Here is a 25,652-nt window from a genome sequence, read left to right as displayed (position 1 = left end):
ACCATCCGGCTGCCAACATACAAAGTGGATTGAGAGCCAATCCATCGACACTCAAACACGTAATTACTCCCTATCAATGAGCAGCAATACCGAAAGTCGTCACCACCCAATGCATGTACATGTCTTTATGCAAGCAGCTTTTTTTCGATAAGAATTAAGGAATGGATAAGAAAAATAGGAAATGGAATATGGGTAGACATATCCAGACGCCGTGATGAGGATGTGGGAATCGAAAAATATGGATCTCATGTCCGGAGCGGGACTCGCTGAACGCCATACCCAAACGCAAAGACACAACAGAATAAATGAAGTCGCGTGACACAACAAGAGTTTGCGTCGGACAGGGGGAGTATGATCATCACTGCATGCGTTTTCGCTTACGCACGTCATCTGCTTCATCCTCCTCACTGCGTTCCGCAGTTTCCGCGGGATTGAGGAGCGAGTGGACATTGGACGCCATACTAGATCGTCGAGTAGGTGGTCCAGTGTCGAGGCCTTTGAAAGGGTATCTAGCTCCCGGTAGTGTCCAGCCAGCATCTGGATTTAATGTCGACGGCATATTTTCATTTGGCGGTGGAGGAGAGCCGTGTCTTGACTGTGCTTGCCGTGGACCGCGGGGTAATTGATACGATTCCAATGCATCACGGAGCTGCTGGTCACCACCTCCGATAGGTGGATGGCGCGGTGACGAGGGCCATTGCGTGGAGTTGTAACCAGAAGCGTATGGCGAATTGACGGCAGCGTTGGGTGGCTGCGGTTGCCAACCATGTAAGCGGATATCTGCCGAGGTGTGCCGCCTATATAGATTATACGGAGGGGACAAAGTGCTTGGCAAGTTGCTCCCCAGGTTTGCACCTCCCGGCTGCTGGACTTGTGGTGGAGGAGGTGGGGGTGGCTGATGGGAAACTGGGGTTCTGGCTGAAGATGGAGAGTAATTACCCGTGCCTATTGAACCGTAACGTCGCGGAGAAATTGCAAGATGGGCCGGGATCGGAGCCTTGTATGGAGCTTGCCGTGAAACGTTCGCCAAGGATCCTCTCCGCGATTCTGTTAGATTGTCTTGTGGCATTTGCCGGGGTGAAAGGGGTGGGCCGTTGCTGCTGTCTACTTGCATAAAGTAGGATTGGCGTGCGGAGAGAGGTGCATCTTCTGGTGGTTCCAATGCTCGGAGCATGTCTGTTTGTCGAGCAATCTCACGCTGCATCATGGCGACTGCAAAAGTCAGTGTGTGTCGCGCAGATAAGGTTTGAGCATTGACGCGTACCATCCCTATGGATAGGGTTTTCCGGGTCCGGCACCATTTGCATGATGAGGTTTGCAAGGTCCTGATTCCACTGTATAATCTATTAGCTGTTGTATATTGGAGTCTAGACGATCGACTTACTTGGTGGCATTTCATCATGCCCTCGGCTAGCACCGAACTCCTTTGAGTAAGGTATGCGCATGTGTCTTCTGACCGCTGCATGCGCGCATGCATGTCATGGAGGTTATATTCGAGACTCTGGAGACGTGACTCGACAGGATCCGGCATTGGGTCGACCGCCTGCCCAGCTGGTGGGCCGAGGGGCATTTTGGGCGCGGGGAAGGACTCGCGATGGACGAGGGCATGTCTAGAAGCACGTCGCTTGATTTCGCGCAGACCGACCAGATCGCCTCGCTTGAAGTTTCCGTTGCCGTGCTTGAACTCCCAAAGCGGAGTGTCTGGCGATCCAGTGTGGAAAACGTCGCTCACTGCAGCGGTACAGTCAGCATGTGATTATGGCATGGCGGAAAGAAATTGGACACGTACCCTTGTGGAAGCCGTACATGTTCAGCTGGCGCACAAATGAGGAAATGTTGGTGTGCTTGAAGTAGGACCTGGGATATGTTAGTCAGAAAGCCTGAAGCGGCCGTGGCTTCAGGTGTACGTACGAAAGCACTTTGGAGAACTCGCTAGAGGGGGACATGACGAAACTCTCGTTAGTGCTCGCCCAGGAGATGAGGTGCTGGATGCTCTGGTCTTCGAGCATGCTGTGTCGTGTTAGTGTCGCATCGCGTGCGTACTGTTGCGGCACACGTACTTGTATAGCTTGTGTATGAAGGCCGTCTGGACGACCTTGGGCTGTTGTGCAGCTGCGGCAGCGCCCACTGCAGGCGCGGTGTTGCCATTGGGAGGCGAAGTGTTTTCCGAATCGCCGTTTCCTTCTCTTTGCGACGGCAGCTGGAACGAGACCGATTGGGTGCGCTCGTTGGGCGGGCCCATGTTCGACGACGAGGGCGTGATGTCCATGGGGTCCCGGGACGCCGCAAGCCTCGGGCTCGACGAGGGCAGGATGGGAATCGACTTGTGCAGGTTGGGATGGTGAGGGTCGCCCGAAAAGGGACTGCGGCGGGCCTCTGCGACAGAAGCCATGTGGGCGATGTGGAGAGCAGGCGTGGTGTTGAGCTGTCAGGCCTGCTGCGTGCGTGGAGACGGGCGCACGGGGGTCGCGCAGGGGAAAGGGAATTGAGCAGCGTGCGATGGGCGCAGAGATTCAGAAGTGTCTCGAAAAATGCTTGAGGCCGGGTGGATGCAGGGTCCCGACTTGCGGTGGCAGCGAGCGTGGGCGGGCGGAGAAGATGCGGAGGAGCATGCGATATGTGTGGCCGACGTCGCCGCAGAAGCTTCGAATCGGCGGGCGAGCGTCTTGGAAGCTTCCTAGGCTTGGGGATTTCTTCTAGCGCCTGCGCGAGCCGTAGAAATATGGTTCCAGAAAAAGTCGGCGTGGCAGACGGTGCCAGTGGTCCTTTGTCGGATCGGGAGCGGCCGTCGCTGAGGAATAGGAGCTCGCGCAGTCCGAGGGGCAGGTCCGAGCGCTGACGACGACGACAATTCCAGATGCTCCGGGATACTGTGTTTGAGCGTGCGAGGCTTGGCGGAGGGAGGAGGAGACAGGTTCGTGGGAACTTGCAAGCTGCGAGGCGCGGCGAGATATGCCGGCGTGTCGCAACACTGGCTACGGACGGAAAGGAGGTCCAGGCACGGGGCGTCGAGGGCGGAACGGTAGCGCTACCGCTGAGAATACTATGGGGGATCGCGATGTGGGAGCGTGCTGCGGGAGCATCTGAAGGCCACAGCGCACCACCAGCCGAGCCAAGTGTCATCCAACGCTGAGGGGACACATGGTCATCTTCATTTATCTACCTATCTATCACCGCCCTCAGCACTGTGTAGCTCTAGGTACCCCAACGCCCGCTGACAGCCCATGGCCCGCTGTCCGGGTTTGCTGCCATGGTAGGGCAATGGCATGCAGCTCACGGCAAAGACGTCGCTCCTTGTCGACGTTGCATGTGCCCGCGACCCCTGCCCTCGGCCAGCTGCAGGTCGAGACACTGAAACATTGCTCGACCATAATAACCCACCGCTAATATCACTATAACGCGAACTGTTTCTGCTGCGGGGTCAGCATATAATGCGCCTCATATGCCTATGCTCCTCCCGAGTGCCCGTGATGCGGCTGCGGATGCGGAAGGGCAGTGGCACAGACTAGAATACCGAACCTTCGCCAGAGTTGCCTCAAATGCTGCCGGGCAGTTGAAGCCGACTGACTCCCTTGCCCATGGTCAAACATTGCTAGTACGACTCGCGAGCATCTGCGCCATCCTCGGCTTTCACGCGTGGTGTAAGCCAGGGGAGGGTCCAGGGTCTGCAGGCAGCCTACACGCACAGACCTCCTTGGATAAACGTCAACCACCAACCTTCCTTCGAGTCAGCCTCGACCGACTTTCCCCAGCCCAACCCAGGTGCCGTCAACGCAGAACGTTAGCTTTACCCCGACGCTACCACCTGCCGTCACCGCACCAGTCTGTCACCGACCGCTCGGGTGGCGAGTCGCCATCCTATTGATAGCCCTGCCTTTGATCGGCAGAAAAAGCAGCATGGCTACCGACTTCATCGACGCGTTTCGACGCATGCATGTACATGAGAGAGAAAAGGCACTCACGGCTCTAACAGCGGAATTATCGCCATATGAATGGAGGACACTCCACGCCACGACAAGTAGTCGTACCTTCCAATTCGACGTCATCGGCAATCTACCCGTTGAGCTAGTGGCACAGGTGTTCTCGCATTTAGACGTTGCTGCTCCTTACCGCTTGCAAAGTGTCTCAAGACGATGGAATCACACTCTTCAGAGCTTACACGTGATCAAAGCAAGCCTCGACAGTTGGTACCAAGGTACTGTCAACTTCCAAGATGCCGACCACGCTCTGTGTCAGAAGAAAGCCCGCAAGATCCATGCCTTTCGTTCCGGCAAGCCGCGCAAAGTCTACAAGATAAAACCCGAAGACAGTATAGATGATATCTATTTAGCAGGAAACAGTCTCATCTGGCAAAGCCTAACCTTCACTCCAGAAAACCGATCGCGAAATGTTTGCGTCCTCGATCTAGCTACATGGGATCTTCGCTTTCTGGGTGGCGAAGGCCGTGAACGAATTGAGGACGTCTTCGTATCTAATGAGATTGTGGCGCTAACAACCTGGGCGAACATCTGCTACGTTCACGAATTGCATGGCAAACGCGGTTGCAAGAAGTTCAGAGTACCAAACAACAACTATTTCGCCAGCGTTGCCTGTCGAGAGCGCACTGTCGCATGTTATCATATCGACTCCGGTTTTGCATCGGTGTATATCTGGGAATACGACTCCCAGCGTGGAAGATCCTTCGATATTAAATTCGAACCCGGTAACATGTTCTGGGGGACAGATGTCGTGTAAGTAATCTCTGGGGTTGCTGAGCGGTGCTCGTATCCTTTGAAGCCAAGGAATCCACCAACACTGGGATACTCTATGCATTCTTTGCACGTAAAGCTAATCAGAGTCTAGCGAGAACGAATCCCTTGGCATTGCTCCTATCATACAGCCCGCGACCCAGACAATCATCTTATTTGCCAATGCCGCACGTAACAATGACGTTCCTTTCCACCAACAGTTCTTCGCGTTCGGTCGCTACACATACAGCGGGGAGTGTCTCAGCACACACCACGCAAACCTCCACGGGGTAACTTCTCTCTCGTATTTTTCCCGTGATCCAAACACCTTTGTCCCAGTCGACGACAAGCAGAACATACTGTCGATAGTCATGCGAGACACCAACGGCAAGTCATCCTTCCTAGTGCGATTCAACGAAGAAGAAATGGACATGAGTGTATGGGAGGGTTCCCGGCTTTACGAACACCCCGAATACTCAGATACCAACGGTGCCATGGCGTGGTGGAAGGACACATGCTATGCCGCATTCTGGGACGGAGACGTCGAAGGCGAAATGCGTGACACGATTGCGCTTATGGACCGGAAAGCCGACAAACATGATATGAATGCGGTTGAGGACGCCAGTAACGGCAGAGCCTACAAGCCCATCGTGTCTGAATCAACAGACGACGAGTCACTCGATCTCGATATCAACGCACCCGTTGTTATGAACGAAAACTATGTTATCAGAAACGCGGGAAATAGATTCTACATACTCTGCTTCGACGACGACGATGAGGGGAGGAAACCACAGGAGAGTGGATCGTTCTTTGATCAGGGAGAGCTTGAGGTGTTGAAGGGTTTGGATACTTGGTTCGATCAACCGCATTACAAGGGGTGGCTACAGTCTCGGCCATATGCCCGTGTAAAGGAGATCTGGGGGCCGGAGCTGGAACGACGGAGGCAGGAGCTTTCATTACGTTCAGAATCTGACTAGTCATTGAGATATAGTAGTGTATGTGTCGCAAACTTTGGAATTGCGATAGGGATTCTAGCAAACCCTAGTAACTTTCCATACAACAGGACGCTGACCAACTCCGAATTCTCTACTGCACCCAGATTACCCTGCTCCATATCTCATACCTCGCACGCCATAGCATCCAAAACCTCTACTACAATCAACTCTTCACCAACCAGTCGACCATGACCGATAACGAATCTGAACTGTGAAATGGTAAACCCGTTAGATTGGCACGATCATTCATGTCAAGTCATTCGCTCATTCAATATCTATTCTTGCTATCCAATCCATTCAAACTCCAGTATATCCCATCCGTCCGTTAAATGCTACCGATCGAATGCCGTAAGTGTCACGCAGACTTTTCTCTTTCATCGTTGTCGTAATCTCCCTCGTATCCTTCCTCAGATGCAGACACAAACACGACTAGCTATTGCTTGCCCTCCTGCTCCCTCGAAAGACGGTCATGCTCGTCGATGTCACTAAATCACTGTTAGCACTTATCCCAAACCATATGGAAAAGGTAAAAAGAGAGCGAAGAAGACATACGTAGCCTCCCAAGGATAACAAATCCAAACATCCCCCACCGTCCTCGCCGCACTATACCTCCCCTTGAGAATCTCCTGCGGCAACGCCCCCTTCTTCGCCTTATCCTTATTATGCAGGACAAAAATACTGAAATTCGTCTTCTCGCCCTCCCTTCCAAGCTTCTTGACCGCAGCCTCCACATCCTTCTCCAACTCCCTGACTGCGTATTCCAGCGTCGTGCGCGTGTCGTCGACCTCATCGACGATAAGCACGTTCTTGCCAATCAGATTCGCCATCTCGAGAGAAGACAGGTCGAGCCATTGTGTGCGGGTTACTTTTGTTCCCGGGGTCTCGACGTCTTTGTCTGTGGTTGTGGGCAGGGTTTCGTAGAGGGAGAGGCCGATGGCTTGGATGGGGATGTTGGGGCTGTTTGAGCGCTTGAGGAAGGATCTGTCAAACAAGTATGTTAGTTCTTGTGTGTCTGGTATGTACAGTGTTTGTGTGTGTGGGGTTTGGGGATATAAATACCGGAGGATGCGCGCGGGGACGTAGCCGCCGCCGCCGATGGCGATCATGAGGTTGGGCTTGAAGTCATTGAGGATTTGGTCTGCGGCTTCTTGGCACAGCTTGTGCACCTGTGCGGAGGGGGGTTGTTAGCTGTGGACTTTGTGCTTTGTTTGCTGCTTCGTGTTGCGCAAGGGTTCGATTGTCGTGGTCGCATGGATACGATACGAACTGAGTCTCTAGCATCGCTTTCTGCAACATCTGCATGGCGCGACACCAGCCTCGCGTCGTAAAAATCGTGGTGACACAGAGACACCTCACGCGCGTGCGTGCGCGGGGTGTCTGATCGCATGTGTAACATTGGACCTCGAAAGAACGTACCTGGTTGTATGTGACGTAAACCTTCTCGACCATTTTCGCGGTAGTATTCTGGATAATATCTCCAAGGCGTAAAGAGTGTAATCAAAGTTGAACGGAGGTGTGGAATTGTTTTTGCAAAAAAAAAGTCTGTCCGCCCGCGGGAGAGTCAAGAAATGGTTACCTACTTAGGTAGGCAAGGCTAGAGCGGCGTACGCCGAAAATCTATGGTGGGGGATTAGTGCCCCGCAATCTGGTCCTGGGCCAATCAGGTGAAACGTAGTTGTGATTCACATGCGCGCGCTGGTTCGTGGACCCTTCCGCAGCAGGTCTTCATCCACAGCAAGCAGATACAGCAAAGTCGAAGTATTTCTAAGCAGGACGAACAGGGTATATTGATTGACTGATGAGGGTCATAACATCGTAACCATTACCCAACAAAAAGCACGTCCATCTGATGCGATGCTATGCTTGCGACAAGCACTCCCGTCTCCATCCCTTCTAGCTCTCTACAATCCTTCGTTCAAGTTGAAAAGCTTCCGCCCGCAAAAAGGGTATATCGTGATTATTATACAAGAAGGTAAAGCAAAGTAACCCAGATAGACCACCTTCTCTTTTTTGGTAAAACGCCGGACGATGAGGAGATAAAACGCTGCAAACGTATATGTAAGTGAGAAAGGCACGGCCGAGAAACGTTGGACTCGTGCTGAACGTTCAGTTGGTTGACTGATTCTTTGTTGATGGTGTGGGCGGAGAGAAGTCTGGCTCCTTCACTTGATGCCCATTTGGCGGAACTTGCGGGATGCGCGACGGCGCAGGCGGTTCATGCCCATGGCCTTCCTGAGGCTGTCCCGATCGTCGTCTTCATCTTCTTCTTGTGGTACGGTAAGCATTCGCCGACCGTTTGTGGTTTTGACCGAAGTCTGGTGCGCCAGGATGTTCTGTTCACGCCAGAACATGCGCTTTTGGTCAATGACGTTCTGTGACAGGTTGCCGAACCCCTTCTTCACGAACGCCAGGTCGTGCAGGATGTTGGGGTCGAGGCAACGTCTGGGCAGTGTCTGGACTGCCATGAAGATCTCGCCATCGCCAGGACGGTACTTTTTGATTTCTGGTTCACCCAGCTTGAAGATGGCAAGGGCGTAGCGGTAAAGGGCACGGGGTCCTTCATAGAGAAAGGCGTCCCAAACGCGGAGTACCGTTTCGATTGGCAGAACACCAACGAAGATGCTCATGAACCAGGAAGTGCAAGAAAGGGCCACTGTGGGCTGGCGTTGGAACTTGGAGTTGGGGTGAGCGTTGGAGCCGGCGCCGCTGTTGATGAGATCGGTGTCGTTGATTGATGCCCATACCTTTGGCAGGTAGTCCTTGATCAACATCATCAGGACATTGACCTCGGTGTTTGCCAAGCTGCGAGCGTGAGCACCAGGCAGATGATTTTGCGTGATGATTGTGAGAAGGATGAAGACCTTCTCCTTGTCCTGCTTCAGGAACAATAGAAGAAGGCCGGCGATGAAGTTGAGCGACTGGCAGTAACCAATATTGGGGTTGTTCAGGGCGAAGCAAGATAGGACTTCGCGCAGGTCCTGGATCAACACTGGTTCGTCGTCAGACTCGCCATCCAGTAGATCAGTCGCTGCTTCCGGGCGGAAGTGGATGTTGTCGGGGAATGTCCTGTCAAGATCGCGCTCAATGGCATCTTTGTCGTCTTTGTTGAGCTCATCACGGTTGACACGAGCTACCAGAGACTTGTACAAGCCTACATTTTCCTTTCGCGCAAGCACATGTTGGCCACCAGAATAGTACCACCACATGGCACCTCTCCACTCAGGAGGGTAGCCCTTGCGAGCATAGCGCTTGACCTTCTCGCACATTTCAGGGAACCTAGTAGGCTCATTCGTTGACAGACCTTGCTTAGCCATCAAGGAAATCCATTTGCCTCTCCGGCGGGAGATGTGGTCTTCGTATTTGGAAGCCCATGCGTTGTACTCCTGCACGTTGATCTTATCGGAAGCTTTCTTGAATCCATAGCGATCTCTCTCGGTAGGGGCAGCCGTCTTTCGCAGGCCAGGTATTACGGTGGGGATTTGGCTGGGAGGTGCCAATGTAGGGCCTCTTGGGGACTCGGGCTTGCTCTTGGCTGTCGTGAGCTGAGACATCATGCCAAGATCGAACAGTGCGCTTTTTCGGTCGAAGACACTCGTGGAAGCGCGACGAGGAATAGCCTCGTCTTCGTCCAGCTCAGGGAGCGGCTCAGATCTTTGCATAGGCGGAGATTGAGGAACATGGGAACTGGCAAGAGATTCACTGGAAAAAGTGCGAGGGACGCTTGGTCTCTTGCTGTGTCGCTTGGAGTAAGCTTCGATGTTGGCCCAATCCTGGCGCGACATTCGCGACCGACTTGGGGGCAGTTGTGGAAGATTGGAAATATCACGACGGATATGGTCTAGCTGCGAGCGGCTACCCATCGATCTACTCGAGCGGTGGCCCTTGGCTTCCGTGGTTCTGAGAGCAAGAGCTTGCAGTGTGACAGACACACGCCTCGGTGCTTCTTCACTTGTTCGTTTCACTGTGCTCGATCGCTTCTTTCTGGACTGTTGCGTTGCGGCCTCGATTGTTCGTGGGGTGTATGCGGCCTGGAACGGGCTCACTTGTACCGAGGGCAGTAATTCGATTCGCAGCGCCTTTCGCTCTGTCGGATCGAGGTTGTATACCTCGTCCACATCCGAGCCGGAAGGAGGACGAATTGTCAACAGCTCCTTCGAATCCGCGTTACGTCCAAGTTTACTGTGCGTTGAAAGTCGTGTCCGATCATCCCATTGCTTGAGGCTTTCATTCGATTGAAAGGAGTCCAGGGAATCAAAATCGCGAGAGGGCGTTTGCGACAGCTCGGGGAGTTCCGCGTCAAGACCTGCTGGCGAGGGGCTGTGCATGTCTCGTTCATCCTGCTCCATGATAGGACTACGCTCCTCATCTTCTTCATCGTAGTAATATGAATCTAACACATCACCAACGGCGTCTAGATTCTCATCTTCCTCGGCGATTTCTGAAGTCAGTATAGTTTCCGGGGAACCGTCGCGTTCCCGAAGGCGTTCCAGGCGATCTCTCGATGGATCCCGGGAATAGACGCTGTTGTGTCGATCACTGGCGATGGAGCTCCGTGCAGTGACAATACTGCTTCTTTCCGTGCCACTAGTCTCGAGTACACTGGAAGACGCATTGGTCCAACCGGATCTGAAACTGGCCCGTGGCTCCTCGCCACGAAACGGTCGAGGTGGGGGAGGGTAGTAGTCAGTGTGGGACCAGTTCGGAACACCTCTGTTCGGCTTGTAGGTGCCGGATAGATTGGAGCGTTCGTTGCCTCGGTATTGGGCGTAGTCGGGGATCGAGGTCACGGATCTCAGAGGCGGTGTTGGATGGAAATTTTGCGAAGAGTTGGTCATTCCACGGGGCCTTAGAGGGGAGCTGGGTGAGCCAGACAGGTCTTCGTTGGAAGAGTCCCATGACGGCCCGGTCGAATTGACGGGATTGCTGGCGAGCGGGTTGAAAATAGCGCGGAGGTCAGGCGAGCGAGGGCCGCTGTCCTGGCGGGCCATGGCAGGAGCCATTATGGGGGACATTGGGGCAGATGCCATTCCCGCTTGCACGCCGTTGGGAGGGGGAGGGACGGCGGCATGGCGAAGTAGGGAAGGAGCGCGATGGCGCTGGGGAAAGCCGGGGGAAGGCAGTGCTGCAAGCGGAAGGGTCGGGCTGTCTGCAGGTGACGGGCTGTAGGCGGGCCGCTCGTAGAGTGGCGCGTCTGCTGTGTCCATCTGGAGCTCAGCTGGGTGCTTGGCCCGGTGCGCTCCAAAGCCTCTTCTCGCCGCATACGGGAGCTGTGGCTGGGGCGATGTCGGTGGCGTGTATTCCGCCGTGGGAGAGCGGTAGGGGACGTATGGCTCCGGCTCGGCTGCTGGAGAGACGCCTGTAGCGACACGTAGGAGAGCGTCGCCCATGGCGTGGTGAAGGGGTGCGGGTGTGGTGGGCGTCGGCGGGACGGGCGCTCATTCGACCGGGGAACAGGACAGCTCGGAGGTTGAAATTCGCGGTAACATTCTCGGGTGCAGCGCAGGTGTGGATGTGAGAATTATCGTGAATGGGCGTTGGTTGGGTGGTGGAGGCCTGCTCTGGGGGCGCGGCGGCGGGTCGACGTGGGGAGCTTCAGAGCTCTGGGTGTGAATGGGGTCAGGTAAAGAATGAGGGCATGCGAAGGATAAGGAACGTGACGTGCGGCACTGGCGCGGTGCAATCAGACGGTGGTGAGGGATGGGTGCCTGCAACGTGTAGCAGGAAAGTCTCCTTCAGCTCCCGCGCCTGGATCCGTCCGTTCACTGAGTCGCTGCCAAGACGCGGCGCTTCCCTCATCCCCGATTCCTGTAGGCTGGGAGGTCGCGGGCCGGTAGGAGCTTGGTGGACCTCAGCGGGCGTGTCAGAGGAGTTCGTTACTCTGACATGCAACGGCACAAATTAGGAGAGTTGCATAAGCGCTGCAACAGGTACCGACCGCCCGCCGCCTCGAGCAGGAATTCGCGAAATTGACGCGCTCCCGGCCTATCAGAGGTGCCGGGGATATTCAGCCCGGGTGCAGTCATCACGAAGCAATACACCGTCGACGGCCTTGTCTAGTCGGTCTTGTGCCCTGGCGACAAGTCCTCGCAGCCATCACACATGTTGGCCGGCTCTCTCGGATTACATGAATGCACTATTTGCTTTGCTGGAACACTTGCGAGGCGCGTGCCACACGCTTTGTTGCGCTTGACTCGCTAGCTTGGCCCTGCACTCGCTGCCAGCACTGCGCTCGAGCACCACTCGCATAGAGAATAAACTTGGACAGCTGACAGCTAAGCACGCAGCAATCTCAGTTGGGAAGTGCACTAGGCGTCGAAGCCTGTTGCGGGCTTCGAGAAGGAATTTCCCAGGCTCCCCCTTGTCCTGCCCTGCGGCTCGCTTCTACAGCACTGGCACAGACGACGCTGGGAGATTGGGACATGACGACATGTTGCGGTTGCACTCATCTTATTTGGCGAGCCCGAGTAAGTCTACCCTGCATAATCGCCCGATGCCTACCTAAGCTGCGGATGCATCGCGATCTGCAAAACATTGGATGCTTCTTCGCCCACACCGGTCAAGACGTGTTCCGTCCGCGTGCAAATTTCGCCGAACGCCAAAGATGCAATATGTATCCGACGGGCCCTGTGCGACTGCCTACTCTAATCGATGCCCATATCCGCCTGGCCGGTAGAGGACCCGTGACCCCTCACTTGGCATAGCGCTTGACCCAGTCCTTTACGTTCTTCTCAAACTCCTTGCGGTTCTCCCGGTACTCGTTGGCAATGGACGGCTCGATGGCGTCGTCGGGGTTGGGCTCGATGAGCAGCGTCTGGATGAGGCGCAGGACGGACACCACCTTGTTTGGCGGCTTCCACTCGTCAGCGCGCAGCAGACCCAGGCACATGGACCCCTTGTCGTCGTTGCTGACGTTGGGGTGGTAGATCTTGGTTCGGAAGCTGACGACGGGTGGCTTGAAGGGGTATTCGGTCGGGAAGGTAATCTCGAGCTTGAAGTGGCCGCCCTGCAGGCTGTTAGCAAGCGCTACCCACGCCGCACGGAGGGCGCATGGATCAAACCTACAGCGTACGCCGACTGGGCTGGCCCGTCCATCAACACCTCCCACTTGGTCATGTTCTGCTCGTCGAAGTTGATCTTCATACCCGGCGGTGTGTCAGCCATGCACTCGCCGTACTCCTGTGGCCCGGTTAGTATGATAACTTCTGCGCCGGCCTCCATATAGTGGCTTGCCTTCATAATACGCTTCTTCGCTCCGGTGCTCATGTTTACGGTTGGTTGAGTGAGTTGTTTGTAGGTTAGGCTGTCTCGTGCAAGAGACTCTGGGACTGCACCGGGGTAGGCGGTGTAGTTAAGTAGCCAGGCAGAAGCTGGTGCACAGGTAAAGGAAGTGCGGAGAGTAAGGATAGACTGCAACACCGTAACTGCGCTCGTGGGTAGGCGGATGCAGTGCAGTGGCAGGTGATTGACGTGAAAAGAGGGTTGTAGATGTGGGGAAAGTTGCCTATGGATGACGAGGGACCTCGATTCCTTAGTCAAAGCTCCGCACGCGGCCCGGTAGACGATCGCCTGCACACGTTCTGGTAGCAGGATCACGCTAGCATTCACACGTTGCCAGTTACATCTCTGTCTCTCTTCAAAAGATGTCTGCGACACGTTGGGACTCCACTTGACGTTCGAGCAACGTGACGACGTCATACCATCACCAAGGAACACTCGTCTCGGTTCTGGTGCCTCATTCGCGAGTGCCGAACATCAAGGTGCACCCCCGTCCTGATATCTTATCAAGCCGCCCCGGTCCATACCGCACGTATATCTCCGAGACTGCACATCCTCGCGATCCGTCTAGAACACGTGGTTTTGACCGCTTGACAAGCTATCGTGTTTCAGCTTGGGCCTGACAGCAACGACAGCTTGCGACAGGCACGCAGGCAGGCTTTCACGCTTTCACGCACCATCATAGCGCATAAGCGCTGCATTATACTTCGGAGCTCCGAACTTACTTCTAGGTTCTGTCTCCGTCGGAGGACGTCTTCCTAAACTTATGCGCTATGCAGGGCTGCAAGACTGGAAATTGGGCTCATCTCATAGGCACACTCACTTTTGTTGTGAGTCACCAACTGCCCAACACCCAGATCACGTTACATCGCGACAGAGACGCGACGCGCACACCTGACGGCCCGATCAAAACGGCTATGAATTCAAACACAACTTCCCTGCCCATGCTAACTTATTTCTGCGCTCCATATTGACGTTGCTAGGTCCAACGTCATACCGCTTGCCGTTGATACTCGCTTATCGTCACTCCTCGAGCCAGAAATCCATCGTCTTCCATGTTTGGGAAAGCCTCGAATGAGCACTCACAACAATCAATGATGGCGCCTCGCAGCCTGATATCTACTGCAGCTCGCATGCAGCAATTGGCGAATAGCGATAACACTCTGCGTGACACAGCCCAGCGTGCCAGCGCTAGTTGTCCCAGGCGACAGGGGCGGCGACTTGGCATCGCCAGTATTTAACAGGCCGCAACCCCACAATCTTCAGCCTTTACGCCTCACGACAAGCTTGAGTTCGACAACCAAAGCGTGCTTTATCTTCACCACCAGTGTTGGTAGACTCGCTTAAGCTCTTCGGATTTTCAACGACTTTTCTCTCCCGAAAGGTTTGCGAAATCTGAGAGTTTCCGGAGCTCCATTTCTCTTACTTGCTGCTGCGTCACTAACCTGTCCACTCTTTACGAGAAACTTCGTCGCTCGCTACTTCGATTCCGCTCTTCGGTCAACATGTTCGGCAAACGCTCTTTCGCTAGCTCGAAGGAGAAAGACCGCTCAGGCAAGATTACCAAACAGCCGAAGAGATCGTTCCGCGATGCGTCCAAGCAGAAGGTGATGGTCGAGAAGCTGGATGCGCGCAAGGACAGTCCAATGATGGACGGTGGGTCACCATCGCTCACCTCTGCCATTGTGACAGTGATCGTTGGTTCCGACCAGCGACTGTTCGCCGCGCACGAAGACGTCCTCTGTCATTCCCCGTACTTTGCTGAACTGCTGCGGGGCCAGTTCTTCGAATCCGCTAACCGCCGCATCGATCTGCCCACGGAGGAACCTGAGATTTTCAGCTGCATCCTCGAGTACCTGTACAAAGGTGACTACTACCCGCGCCTTGTCCACGACAAGCGACGCCAAACCTGGATGCTCGAAGGTGCAGTTGCCTCACCCGACCCAAACAAAACCGGCGACCGCGCGGCCGCCGTCGAGCCAACCTTTTTCCACTCCGGCGTAGGCGACGTCATTCTGCGCGACACAGCCGTGTACTGCGCAGCCGATAGTTACGGCCTCGAAGAGCTCAAGAAGCTCTCTTTGCGCAAGCAGGGCCTGCAGAGCGGGATCGAGGTCGGAACCATCTTGCGCAGCGCACGCTACGCGTACGAGAACACGCCGGACAGCGACTCGCGGCTGCGCGCTCATTACCTCGCTCTGATTATCCGCAGTCGGAAAACTTTCAAGCGTAGTGGCACCATGCAGATGGAGATGGAGATGGGGGGAAAACTGTTCTTTGACCTGTTCGTGGCTATGTGCAATCATGTCGATGATCTTGTGGACGCGAGGTACGCCTTGCGCATCTTTCCTGTTCAGTTCCTGCAAACTGTGTTTCCCCGTGATGTTAATTTCATACTGACAAACACGCAGCGCCAGCGCCCGCGGCACTCCCAGGACCATCTAAAGACCTCTGATTCGCACACCCACTTACCCGTCACCGTAACACCCGCAAACAAACACACACTCGCATACAACACCGGAGTACACACCAAGTTGCCAAACCACACTCCGCTCGCACACCCCAAATTGCCGACCCGCGACAAAACGTGAAAACAATCACAAAAACATGGAGTAATACCCATTCTCCCTGCTTTCCCTCGGCGTACCGTTGTATCATCCCAACTCATCTTTATCTCATCTTGCTCGCTCTCTTTAACTAGTGGAGTTTGCTTACCCCCATCGCGTCCCCCCTTGGCCCTTAATTCCAACGAACAAACAACATCAACGAACCTATTTCCCCCTTCTCTGCTTGCAGAGAGGAGTACTCGACGACGACGAAACTGCGTTTCCTTTGTTTTGTGCTTTTGGGAATCAAGGCTTGTTGTACGAACATATCAAAGGGAATAAGAAGGGGACATTCATTTTCATGACGCATTGGTGCTGCGTGGATTAGGAAGACATCGTGCTGGAGGACACCGCTCTCTGGTGGAGACGTGTCCGATGCGGTGACTAATTGGTCCGGACCGCTTGGAATGGAAGACTTGCTGTGGAGGATCTGGAGCGGTGGTGGTAATGAGAAATCAACTTTGCCGCCGCTATATTTTGTTTTGATGTTGATGTGATGTTTGATATGTTCTCTTTCCCTTCGCCCTTCACGACTACACATATGCTACGTTGACTTCATGCTGATGTAGACTGCAAATTGGTTTAGTTTCTTCACAGTATGAGGTTCTCTATCTTTGGATCGAAACTAGGGTAAACATCGCAATGCCATCCGCTGGAGGCCGCCGTTTCCCCACGTGGCGGGCCCTGCATCCCGCTGCTGCCCCACCGAGGGGTAGTTAGGTAGCTCTGGCGGTTGGGAGCTATACAACACAACATAACACAGCTTCAGCATTCTCCACTAACATTCCAAACCTCAATTCTCTCTCCCCACAACAGAAGCCGTCGAGGAAGACGACAAACACAATCAGCATGGCCGACGTAAACCTCAAAGAAGTCCACGACTTCATGATCACCATCGCCAAACAAGCCGGCTCGCGCATCACCTCCGCAACACCCACAACACAAGGCTCAGGCTCAAAGAAGAACTGTACGTAGCACCTCATCATCCCAGAACCCGATTCAATCCACAGAAAACCTCCCATACTAACCCTCCTCACCCCACAGCTGTCGACCTAGTAACCGAAACCGACCGCGCAGTCGAAGCCCTCATCTCCACCTCCCTCTCCACGAAATACCCAGATTACGCCTTCATGGGCGAAGAAACCTACAAGCCAGGCGACACCCTCTCCGCCGACCCCACCTTCATATGCGACCCCATTGACGGTACCACAAACTTCGTCCACCGCTACCCCTACGTCAGCATCTCTTTGGGGCTCGCCATAAACCGGGAGCCGGTGGTGGGAATCGTTTACAACCCGTTTACACAAACGCTGTACTCAGCGATCAAGGGACAGGGTGCATACTTGAATGAGACGACGAGACTGCCGCTGAGCGAGCCGACGAGGTTGGATGGCTTGAGCAGTTGTCTTGTTGCGGTGGAGTGGGGCAGTGATAGGAGTGGGAATGATTTCAAGGTCAAGAGCGAAACTTTTAAGAAGCTCGCTGCTACAAAAGAGAATGGCGGGGGTATGGTGCATGGACTGCGGTCGTTTGGTTCTGCGGCGCTCAATCTGTGTGGTGTGGCGAGTGGTGGGTTGGATGTTTATTGGGAGGCCGGATGTTGGGCGTGGGATGTTTGTGCCGGGTGGGTTATCTTGAAAGAGGCGGGCGGCATTATGGTGGATGCGAATCCGGGTAATTGGGACCCGAAGGTGGAGGGGCAGAGGTACATGGCGGTTAGAGGAGGAGAGGGGCAGAAGGAGATTGTTGAGGAATTTTGGGGGTTGGTCGAGGGGGCTTTTGAGGTTGGTACGTAGAGAGCACATTCCTGTGGTCATGTAGACTTCTGGGTTACTTGGTTTTGACAGGTTTTTGGTTCTCTCTCAGTTGATGACCAGACTGTGTTGACAAGGGCACCCGGTTTAAGGTAGCCCAGGAATCTTACTATGCATTCAGCCGAATCTTGAAGCGGAGCTACAGGAAGGTGAGCGTTCTTTCTTGACGCGACCTCGGGACGCGTCCTTATCTTAGCGCAATCTCACACTTGTGTAACACACACCTACGTCATTGGAATCCTTTATCCAAAGACCTGTATCTCACCTCTTCGACTTCTATTCATGATCTCAAAGCATTCGTTCTTTCATTCCTACCACCAAGATGCCTACCATACTCGTTGTAGGCGCAACGCGCGGCCTTGGTGCGAGCATCGTACAAAAATACGCAGCAGACGCGAACAACCATGTTCTAGCGACCGCGAGGGCGTCAGAGCCTCCAGAGAACAGTAGGCGAATTCCTACTCCTTGGAGATGCTCTATTGGACTAACCCATTCTAGCAAGCAACATAACATACATCCCCAACGTCGATCTCGAATCCCCACACGTCGGCAGCGATCTCGTCCACTTTCTTGAATCAAACCACATACCACATCTGGACATCGTCATCATAACAGCAGGATACTTTAAGACAGAATCGCTTAAGGAGCCCTCGTTCTCCGCGCAACAGCGCATGTACACCACCTGCGCCATCGGCCCCACCATCCTCGTTACCGCCCTCGCAAACTACAACAGCACGCTCCTCTCCTCCGCCTCCAAGATCGTCTTCGTCTCATCCGAAAGCGGCAGTATAACACTGCGACACGAATCTGAAGGCGGCGGCAACTACGGTCACCATGCTAGCAAGGCAGCACTCAACATGTGCATGAAGTTGTTGAGCATAGATTTGAAAGATAGGGGCATTGCGGTTGTCTCCGTTCATCCGGGCTTCATGCGGACGGAAATGACTCGTAATGTGGGCTTTGATAAGTTCTGGGATGAAGGAGGGGCGGTTGAACCTGAGGTCGCGGCGGAGAGCCTGGTGGAGTGGATTGAGACGTTTGATATTAGTCATACTGGACAGTATTGGGCGCCGAGGGGACCTGGGTAAGTTGTTGTTGATCTGAGATATGTGGAAGTGAGCTAATATGGAATGTAGTGATATTGGTACTGCTGAACCTGTGTTGGGGCCGAAGAGCAAGCTGTCTACTCCTCTTCAGCTGCCTTGGTGAGCGGTCTGGTCGGATGGTGATGTTGGATCGCTAGACATGATGAATGATGAATTATCGATATCGCCAAAAAGAAAACTCGGGAACGAAGTTTTGAATGATTCTATAAATTATAAACTAATGGTCTACACAAACGACTTTTTTAACGCCTTGCTCCCGGAATTTCACTCTAATCGAAAAACAAAATGCTGTACGCTATTCTAAAACACCCGGAAATCAGCGCTGGAATCGGTCGACTCAGTCCTCGCCATGCTCGCACCATCTTCTTTGGTCTTTTCCTTGGTCTCTGCCGGAACCCACTTCTCCGCATCCCCCAAGCGATCCGCCGTAAGACCCGCAGAGCCCGGGTTGCGCATACCAGCCTCCAACTGCCTCTGATAACTGATCTGCCTCAACCGCTGCGCTTCCTTGGGGGTAAGCTGCAAGTAGACCTCTACACCAAAAGCGTGCAGCGCGAACGACACCCACAACGCCATACCAAACGCCGCATTCAGCGCAGCCCCAGTATTTTCCGGACCTCCCACCGCAAACGTCGCTGCGACGCTGGAGACAGCCTCTAGATCCGTGCCGTTGACAAAAGCCGCGCAAGCAGGGTACGAAGACGCTAGATCCACGTTGCTGGCAACTGTTGCAGCGAGCTTTGCGCAGGACCAGACGACGTGGTAGTTTTGCTTAGCAATGACCTGCGCGGCGATGATCATGACAAGTCGAGTCGTGATGATGCTGCCGGCGTAGAACCAGCCTCGCAGCATCCATGCTCTATGCTGCTCAATCTGCAGTCTCTTGACGTTGATGTAGCTGACGATGAAGCAGCCCAGCGATGCCAGTCCAGCGAGCCCAACCCAAGCCTGTACATCGAGCCCGCCGCCGAATGCATGTCGCGCAATCATCAGTGCCCCAACGAGACCGACGATGTACAGCAGGAGTGCAGCGTACCCGCCGATGCGATGAACGATAATCCACCTCTTTCGAATAAACGGCGTGAATTGCAGCACAGCGAGCAGACTAGCCGGTAGCACGCCAGCGAGATGCAGAAGGATTCCGATTTTGTACTGGCTGAAGTTGAGGTAGTAGTAGCATTCTCCTGGTGCGGCGCCGTTGCCGCTGGAGCTGGGGCCGGAAGAGGGGCAGAAGTTGCGCGAGAAGTCGAGGTAGGAGAGGCGGGCTAGGGCGAAGCCGATGAGTGCGCCGCCGAAAATGAAGTAGAGGAAGAAGTTGTAGGTTTTTGTGAAGCCGAGGGGGTGAATTATGCGTTTGGTGAAGAAGTTGGGGGTGGGTGCTGAGTCGACCATTTTGGTGGTTGATGTCGAAACCCTGGAGAGGAGTGTGGTTTGGTAGGTAGTGGTAGTGTAGTTGATGGAGACGATTTATTTGTAGTGCTTGAGGTAGCAGTTGATTGAAGGTAGTCGAGGTGATGATTGTTGCTGATTGTATGCCATCTTCGAGAGAGATTTGGCTTCATGTTATACCAGTTGACCACACACTGTGCAGACGATCACCATGCCGCGTTGAGAACATTTCGCGCTCGTATGCAGGAGAAGACGTTTTGTCAGCGGAAGGTACCCAGCGCGCAGTGACCCCGCAAAGGGTCCCCCATGCGACAGAAGATTCTTGGCCGATGAGGGAGGCTTCGATGAGATCGCAATGGTAATCAAGATATCGCATGGCTACTTCGATCTACCCCGAGTTTTCTGCGGTGAAAGCTGGGGCCCCTCTGCAGCAGCGCGAGTTGTCGCAGAATCAACTGAAAAGGGTAACGCGTGAGAGACTGTCATTGGTTGATTGAGATGACATAGTGGAACGCCTGATGCTTAACAACGTGGAAGTCATACAAGCCACCTCCCAAGCATTTCGACCGTCGTCATAGACAAATGCGCACCAATCAATAGCTAGCCCTACAGCTACTACAGGCGCTTCACAGCCCTACGAGATTGCGCTTCTTTACCGTTACGCTAGCAGGCAGACGATGTATGTCCATATAGGGAACATTCTGCGCTGAACAGGAGTGACAGCGGACGAAATCCATCGTGCATGCGTCAACTCTAACTTTACGAGATGGTGGGAGTTCCAGGACGCTCCAAAGGCTGCGTGACGTGCCGAAAAAGAAAGAAGGGCGTAAGTGCGAGCGCCTACGAGCAACACCCAAGACGTGAAGCTGATGTGTTTTAGTGCGATCTAGTCCAGCCTGAGTGCGGTCAATGCAAAGAACGCGGGATAGCATGCGGAGGCTACGACTCGGACCGCATCTTCATCTACCAAAAAGGAAGCGGACCTACCCGTTCTGCACCAAAATTAGGACGCCATGCGACGCCTGAGAAGTCTCCCGGACAGCCACCTCGGCAAGGCATGCAGATAATGCAATTCAACCCTGTATCGACTCCAGGAACACAGAAACCATGTTCCATGTCGATACCAATCATGCTGCCCGATGCGCTCGCGAGATCCGCTTACAGCGAGAAGACTATGGCGACTTTCTTGAATATGTACAACCCGCAGGGCGTAATCCACACCACCAACACAGACGCAAAGGAGTTTGTTAGCTTGCTTCCCTTGCTTAGCACGCGCGATGAAGCATTACAGATGGCTGCTCTGGCAGTTGGCATAACACAGCTTGGGGTAACTTCGGATAACGAAGCTCTCACGCGGCAAGGAAGGACACTGTATGGGAAAGCGCTCAAGGAAACAGCCGTGGCTTTACAAAACCCTGCTCGAGCGAGTAGCGAATCACTACTTGTTGTACCGCGAGTCATGGCTCTCTTCGATATGCTGTTCGGCGCGGAACCGAATACGACCAACCAGGCGAAAAGCTGGCTCAGTCACTGTGAAGGCGAGCTAGCTATGATAGTCAGCCGTGGTCCGGAGATCTTCGCGGAAAACGACGCAGCGCATAGGCTCTTCACTAATGCAAGATACCGACTGCTTGGTCCTGCCATCCGCGGCAGGAAGCCAACCATACTCAACGAGGAAGAGTGGAAGACGATACCTTGGAAAGGGCGGACCAAGTCATCCGACGACGTTCTCATCGACATCCTCTGCGGTATACCCGAGCTTCTGGGCGCTATAGACAAGTTACAATTCGGAAATCTGAGCGAGCAAGAAAGAGAAGGTTTGCAAGTATACACCATAGCAAAATGCTGGACACTCCATTTCGAGCTTGAAGCTTGGGTCAATGCAGAAGCGAACGCCATCTACACACCCGAGATTGTTAGCAACGCAACGCCAATCACCTTTCCCAGCATAGACATTGCTTGTGTCACAGTACGCTACTGGTTGACAGCCCTCTTCCTATACTCCACCCTCGATGTCGCAAGCGGCATCAATCTTTACACCGATACCTCACTTTCGCATCCCGATCGCCCGCACCCTCGACCGTTTGCCCGCATGATTATGAAGTCAGTCGACTACTTCCTCCAGGAACAATTCGGTGTGACGGGTATCATGGCTATTTGGATGCCATTAGGTAATTCGCTGTTCTATTTGAATAGAAATCGGGTGCCTGATGAGGAGTACATAATGAGCATCATGCGGACTTGGCATAAACCGAAATTGCCGAGTACGATGAGAGAGTTTTTGAAGAGTTTTAGGGAAACGGTTGATTTTAGGACTTTGCTGGCGAAGCCTATGAGTGAGTTGTGAAGGGAAGTCTAGGCGATCTGGGCGGTCGAAAATTCAAGTGAAAGGCATTAATGAGGGGGTATAAAGGGCTTTAGACGAGCTACACAAGACATTACAATTATCTACACACCAGAACCACTATCCTCTGCGTAAAAACCAACACCATCGCTATGCACACAAAAAAGCCCCACCGCACCACTCAATCCAGCTCAATAATCCCCGGTCCAAACACCGTCTTCTCAGCAACCTCCCCCGCCCCCGCAAAAGCATCCGCCCCCATCGTCACCGCCGCAATCGTCAACCCCTCCATAACAAACTCCTCAAACGGAAACTCCGCCTCAAACATAACCCTATCATCTTTCATCTCCAAATTCCGCAGCGCCTTGACAACGGGTACATTCTGCCCATTAATCCAAACCAACTTGAGCATATCAATCTCAAACATACCCGCGTCCTTCATCGAGAACGAGAATTTGATGTTTTGAGTTTCAGCTTTGATATCTTTTGTTTCAACCGCCAGAGGCTTGAAGCGCTTCAGTGGAATGGTGTTGATGTTCGGACAACTGCCCTCCACGACGAATTCTTGGATAGCAGTGAATGCGAAATCGCGGGATGAGGATGTGAGGAAGGGTTGGGCGCTTGGCCGCTTCTTCTGCTCCGCGCGGAAGAAACCTTCTTGTGAGCCTTCATTTCCTATTACGGATGCTACTGCGTGTACCAGACCGAAATCTTGGGAGCGGGCGAAGAGTTCGGATACTTCTTGTAAAGTGCCGAGGACGAGGTCTGTAAACGTTGCTGCGAGAGCGATGGCACCTTCGTAGTCGACGACGGGGAAATTGTATTTGCAGCCTTCGATTGGGGCATTGTTGAAGTGTTTCAACGCGTCGTTGGCGTTGAGGACGTGCATTTCCTCTTGATTTACGATGGCTTTGAGGGATTCGATTATGTAGCCTTGGCGGTCGCCGAGGTCGTAGCCGGGGAGTTTGTTCGTGACGTTACTCATCAGTTCGGTAAAAAAGGCTACTTCGAAGAGTTCGTTGAGCGCGATTAGCTTGAGGTTTGTGGTGCCATCGGGGCTGAGGGTGGGTGGTGGAGGCCCGTTGGGTAGGGTGCCGTGGCCGTCTTTTTGGATTTGGAGAACGGCTTCTTGGGAGGGGTTTGGGAAGCCGTTTACTAGTGGGAAGGGAGAGTAGTCGCGCTTCGTGAGTGGTGCTGCGGATGCCAAGGTAATTAGGAGGCCTGCGGTCGGTATTATTGAGAAGCGCATGTTGTGTGGTGGTTGGATGAATGAATGAGACTTGAGTGATCGGTGCAGGGGAGGAAGACGTATATCAGACAGAATACTGGAAACGAAACAAGGGATTTGAGGTGATACTCTGAAGCCTAAGGCACATGTTTGTTGTTATACATGAACCGTCCCCTCGTATCGTCTCTGGGTGCCCAGGTCAACGGATGCAGCTCTTCCTTGACTTAGCCTCCCACCCTGTCCCACTATTCCCATCTGACATTCGCGCTGCACCACAAACTTCTTTGATGTGGATAGCCAACTAAAGCAGTTCACGTCGCGCCACACGTGTTCGGCAATATTCGTGTCCGATATGGATCTCCTGCGCACCAGGACGGGATAGCCGCCAAGGCTCAAACAGGGTGAGGCTATGCAGGCGACAAAGGAAACAACGTGTGCCGGTACAGAAATAGACTACTGAACGTATTAGTCGCGGCTGTATCCTATAAGCGCCGTAGTCAAGAAAAGCTTATCTCGCGTTTGAGAAAGCTTGGTCAATACTTTGTTTGACGTGGTAGGCACATGGTTCTCCGGGCTGTGGTGTCTCGGGTGTTGCAGCAAGAGCAGCGAATCGGATCATAGCTCCCGGACCAAAGACCCTTGGTTTTGTGGGTTCGCATCGAAGTACTTGGTGTTTGAGTGGTTGACATGAAGTGTTTGGCTCGTTTCGACAGATCTACAATGGCTTGGCGTGAAACGTGGTAAGAGGCACATCGCGACGCGACATACGTTTCTTTCGGCAATCTGTCTGCAGCAGTTCAGTACTCGTTCGCGAATTCCTCTTACTACCCCGAAATATTCCTCGGGCCCTGCAGATGCATCCTCATTAGTGCAGTATGTGCGCTAGGTGATGGAGTTGTCGTGAGTGTGTGCAGTTGGATGGAGGGGATGGGTTCGTGAACTTTGCCGGATCCGACCGGATATTTGGTAGCCGCACTAGAAGGCGCGCAACACGGCATCAAACATTTGAGTCAAAATCATTACTACATGTTATCGGTGATATATACGACTCGCTAAGGTATCTACAGTAAAAGGAAACATATCATATACATCGTTCAAAGCATCGTAAACGCGGCCGCGCACAACGACAATGCAGCCATCAGACCAGCACTGACCCTCAGCCCGCTCGCCGCATCCTCTTCAGCGCCCTCACCCTTCTGTCCCTCCTCGAATCCATTACCCAGGTACAGAGCACCGAGCTGAGTCAAGCCGCCATCGTCATCAAACAGCGCGACGCCATCGCCTGTCCATTCATTGGCATCGTCTGTCCTGAAAGCACCGAACCATGAGTATCGCTCAACGTAATCCAGCTGATCGAGATATGGCAGTGTGCGATTCATCATGCCCACCGTATTCTCCTCGTCTTGCTGTGGAAGCGCCATTTCAGTAATCCAAAGTTTCAACGGCTGATCTCTTGTCGAATTTGTGTTGTAGAACTCATCCAAGGTGCCTAGCCAGCCTGCCAGACCATCGAAAGCGCCGTACCAATGTACAGCGACGAAATCTGCCGGGCAGCCGTTCTCGGAGTCAATGTCGTAGCAAGACTCGTTGAATTTCCGTAACCAGTCAAGACCATTTGGACTACCCGTCGTACTGGGATGGCTGATCAACCAGTTCCTGCCACCTTTATCGCCATTCCGAAATGGCACGACGAAGTCGATGTATGCTTTCGCAGCATCTTCAGGCTTGATACTGCTACCGCCACTTCCTTCGGTGCCGTCTGGTTCGTTGAAGGAAAGAAGGTGCTTGCTACTTTGGGGCAAGCCTGCAATCACGCGTTCGGTATTATCGTCTTCCGTGGCGTCTATGCCGTGAATCATAGGCACGAACTCTAGGCTGTCCGCGGGAATGAGGTCGCTGTTCGGATATGGTGACCAGTTGTAGTACCATGCCAGTGGTGAATTGTCGGAAGTAAGTAGCCGATTGTCCGGTACGTGTGAGTCGCCGATGAATGCGAAACCGCGTTTTGAGTCTTGCGCATATGCGGCGGTAGCGAAGAGTGCGTAGAGAGAGGCGAGGTATGGGGGTTGCCGCCTGTGGCGAGTGGATTGGTGTAGCCGAGCCATGGTAGTGTAGTAGGTGCGAGGTGAAGACTGGTATGCAGTGATGCACGTAAGAACGACTGCCGT

The 25,652-nt window shown here is 53.7% G+C and overlaps 12 protein-coding genes across 12 annotated transcripts; 5 read left to right on the top strand and 7 right to left on the bottom strand.

Moving 5' to 3' along the window:
• Positions 1 to 358: 358 nt before the first annotated feature.
• J4E87_009430 (uncharacterized protein) lies at positions 359 to 2,392 on the bottom strand (the record flags this gene model as incomplete). The annotated part of the gene is made up of 6 exons (XM_049381007.1): positions 359 to 780; positions 1,265 to 1,334; positions 1,385 to 1,731; positions 1,790 to 1,857; positions 1,912 to 2,010; positions 2,061 to 2,392. The coding sequence occupies 6 exons, from the start codon at positions 2,390 to 2,392 to the stop codon at positions 359 to 361; spliced, it is 1,338 nt and encodes a 445-aa protein (XP_049229228.1).
• A 1,538-nt stretch (positions 2,393 to 3,930) lies between these two features.
• Positions 3,931 to 5,704, top strand: J4E87_009429 (uncharacterized protein; the record flags this gene model as incomplete). The annotated part of the gene is made up of 2 exons (XM_049381006.1): positions 3,931 to 4,730; positions 4,843 to 5,704. The coding sequence occupies 2 exons, from the start codon at positions 3,931 to 3,933 to the stop codon at positions 5,702 to 5,704; spliced, it is 1,662 nt and encodes a 553-aa protein (XP_049229227.1).
• A 451-nt stretch (positions 5,705 to 6,155) lies between these two features.
• HPT1 (hypoxanthine-guanine phosphoribosyltransferase) lies at positions 6,156 to 7,171 on the bottom strand (the record flags this gene model as incomplete). The annotated part of the gene is made up of 4 exons (XM_049381005.1): positions 6,156 to 6,207; positions 6,275 to 6,703; positions 6,782 to 6,888; positions 7,139 to 7,171. The coding sequence occupies 4 exons, from the start codon at positions 7,169 to 7,171 to the stop codon at positions 6,156 to 6,158; spliced, it is 621 nt and encodes a 206-aa protein (XP_049229226.1).
• Positions 7,172 to 7,884: 713 nt separating this feature from the next.
• J4E87_009427 (uncharacterized protein) lies at positions 7,885 to 11,109 on the bottom strand (the record flags this gene model as incomplete). Its single annotated transcript, XM_049381004.1, has 1 exon — positions 7,885 to 11,109. One exon carries the CDS (start codon positions 11,107 to 11,109, stop codon positions 7,885 to 7,887), a length of 3,225 nt encoding a protein of 1,074 aa, XP_049229225.1.
• Positions 11,110 to 12,410: 1,301 nt separating this feature from the next.
• J4E87_009426 (uncharacterized protein) lies at positions 12,411 to 12,985 on the bottom strand (the record flags this gene model as incomplete). Its single annotated transcript, XM_049381003.1, has 3 exons — positions 12,411 to 12,725; positions 12,785 to 12,898; positions 12,953 to 12,985. The coding sequence occupies 3 exons, from the start codon at positions 12,983 to 12,985 to the stop codon at positions 12,411 to 12,413; spliced, it is 462 nt and encodes a 153-aa protein (XP_049229224.1).
• Positions 12,986 to 14,502: 1,517 nt separating this feature from the next.
• J4E87_009425 (uncharacterized protein) lies at positions 14,503 to 15,442 on the top strand (the record flags this gene model as incomplete). The annotated part of the gene is made up of 2 exons (XM_049381002.1): positions 14,503 to 15,326; positions 15,409 to 15,442. 2 exons carry the CDS (start codon positions 14,503 to 14,505, stop codon positions 15,440 to 15,442), a joined length of 858 nt encoding a protein of 285 aa, XP_049229223.1.
• Positions 15,443 to 16,452: 1,010 nt separating this feature from the next.
• J4E87_009424 (uncharacterized protein) lies at positions 16,453 to 17,399 on the top strand (the record flags this gene model as incomplete). Its single annotated transcript, XM_049381001.1, has 2 exons — positions 16,453 to 16,570; positions 16,648 to 17,399. The coding sequence occupies 2 exons, from the start codon at positions 16,453 to 16,455 to the stop codon at positions 17,397 to 17,399; spliced, it is 870 nt and encodes a 289-aa protein (XP_049229222.1).
• A 340-nt stretch (positions 17,400 to 17,739) lies between these two features.
• On the top strand, positions 17,740 to 18,626 carry J4E87_009423 (uncharacterized protein; the record flags this gene model as incomplete). The annotated part of the gene is made up of 3 exons (XM_049381000.1): positions 17,740 to 17,863; positions 17,916 to 18,501; positions 18,554 to 18,626. 3 exons carry the CDS (start codon positions 17,740 to 17,742, stop codon positions 18,624 to 18,626), a joined length of 783 nt encoding a protein of 260 aa, XP_049229221.1.
• A 197-nt stretch (positions 18,627 to 18,823) lies between these two features.
• Positions 18,824 to 19,915, bottom strand: J4E87_009422 (uncharacterized protein; the record flags this gene model as incomplete). Its single annotated transcript, XM_049380999.1, has 1 exon — positions 18,824 to 19,915. The coding sequence occupies one exon, from the start codon at positions 19,913 to 19,915 to the stop codon at positions 18,824 to 18,826; it is 1,092 nt and encodes a 363-aa protein (XP_049229220.1).
• Positions 19,916 to 20,678: 763 nt separating this feature from the next.
• J4E87_009421 (uncharacterized protein) lies at positions 20,679 to 22,259 on the top strand (the record flags this gene model as incomplete). Its single annotated transcript, XM_049380998.1, has 2 exons — positions 20,679 to 20,738; positions 20,793 to 22,259. 2 exons carry the CDS (start codon positions 20,679 to 20,681, stop codon positions 22,257 to 22,259), a joined length of 1,527 nt encoding a protein of 508 aa, XP_049229219.1.
• A 178-nt stretch (positions 22,260 to 22,437) lies between these two features.
• Positions 22,438 to 23,505, bottom strand: J4E87_009420 (uncharacterized protein; the record flags this gene model as incomplete). The annotated part of the gene is made up of 1 exon (XM_049380997.1): positions 22,438 to 23,505. The coding sequence occupies one exon, from the start codon at positions 23,503 to 23,505 to the stop codon at positions 22,438 to 22,440; it is 1,068 nt and encodes a 355-aa protein (XP_049229218.1).
• A 1,073-nt stretch (positions 23,506 to 24,578) lies between these two features.
• Positions 24,579 to 25,589, bottom strand: J4E87_009419 (uncharacterized protein; the record flags this gene model as incomplete). Its single annotated transcript, XM_049380996.1, has 1 exon — positions 24,579 to 25,589. The coding sequence occupies one exon, from the start codon at positions 25,587 to 25,589 to the stop codon at positions 24,579 to 24,581; it is 1,011 nt and encodes a 336-aa protein (XP_049229217.1).
• Positions 25,590 to 25,652: the final 63 nt, after the last annotated feature.

The sequence above is a fragment of the Alternaria ethzedia genome, assembly GCF_023757985.1.
Source record: "Alternaria ethzedia strain BMP 0044 chromosome Unknown scaffold_35, whole genome shotgun sequence".
NCBI lineage: Eukaryota > Fungi > Ascomycota > Dothideomycetes > Pleosporales > Pleosporaceae > Alternaria > Alternaria ethzedia.
This window is presented reverse-complemented; position numbering and strand designations above follow the sequence as displayed.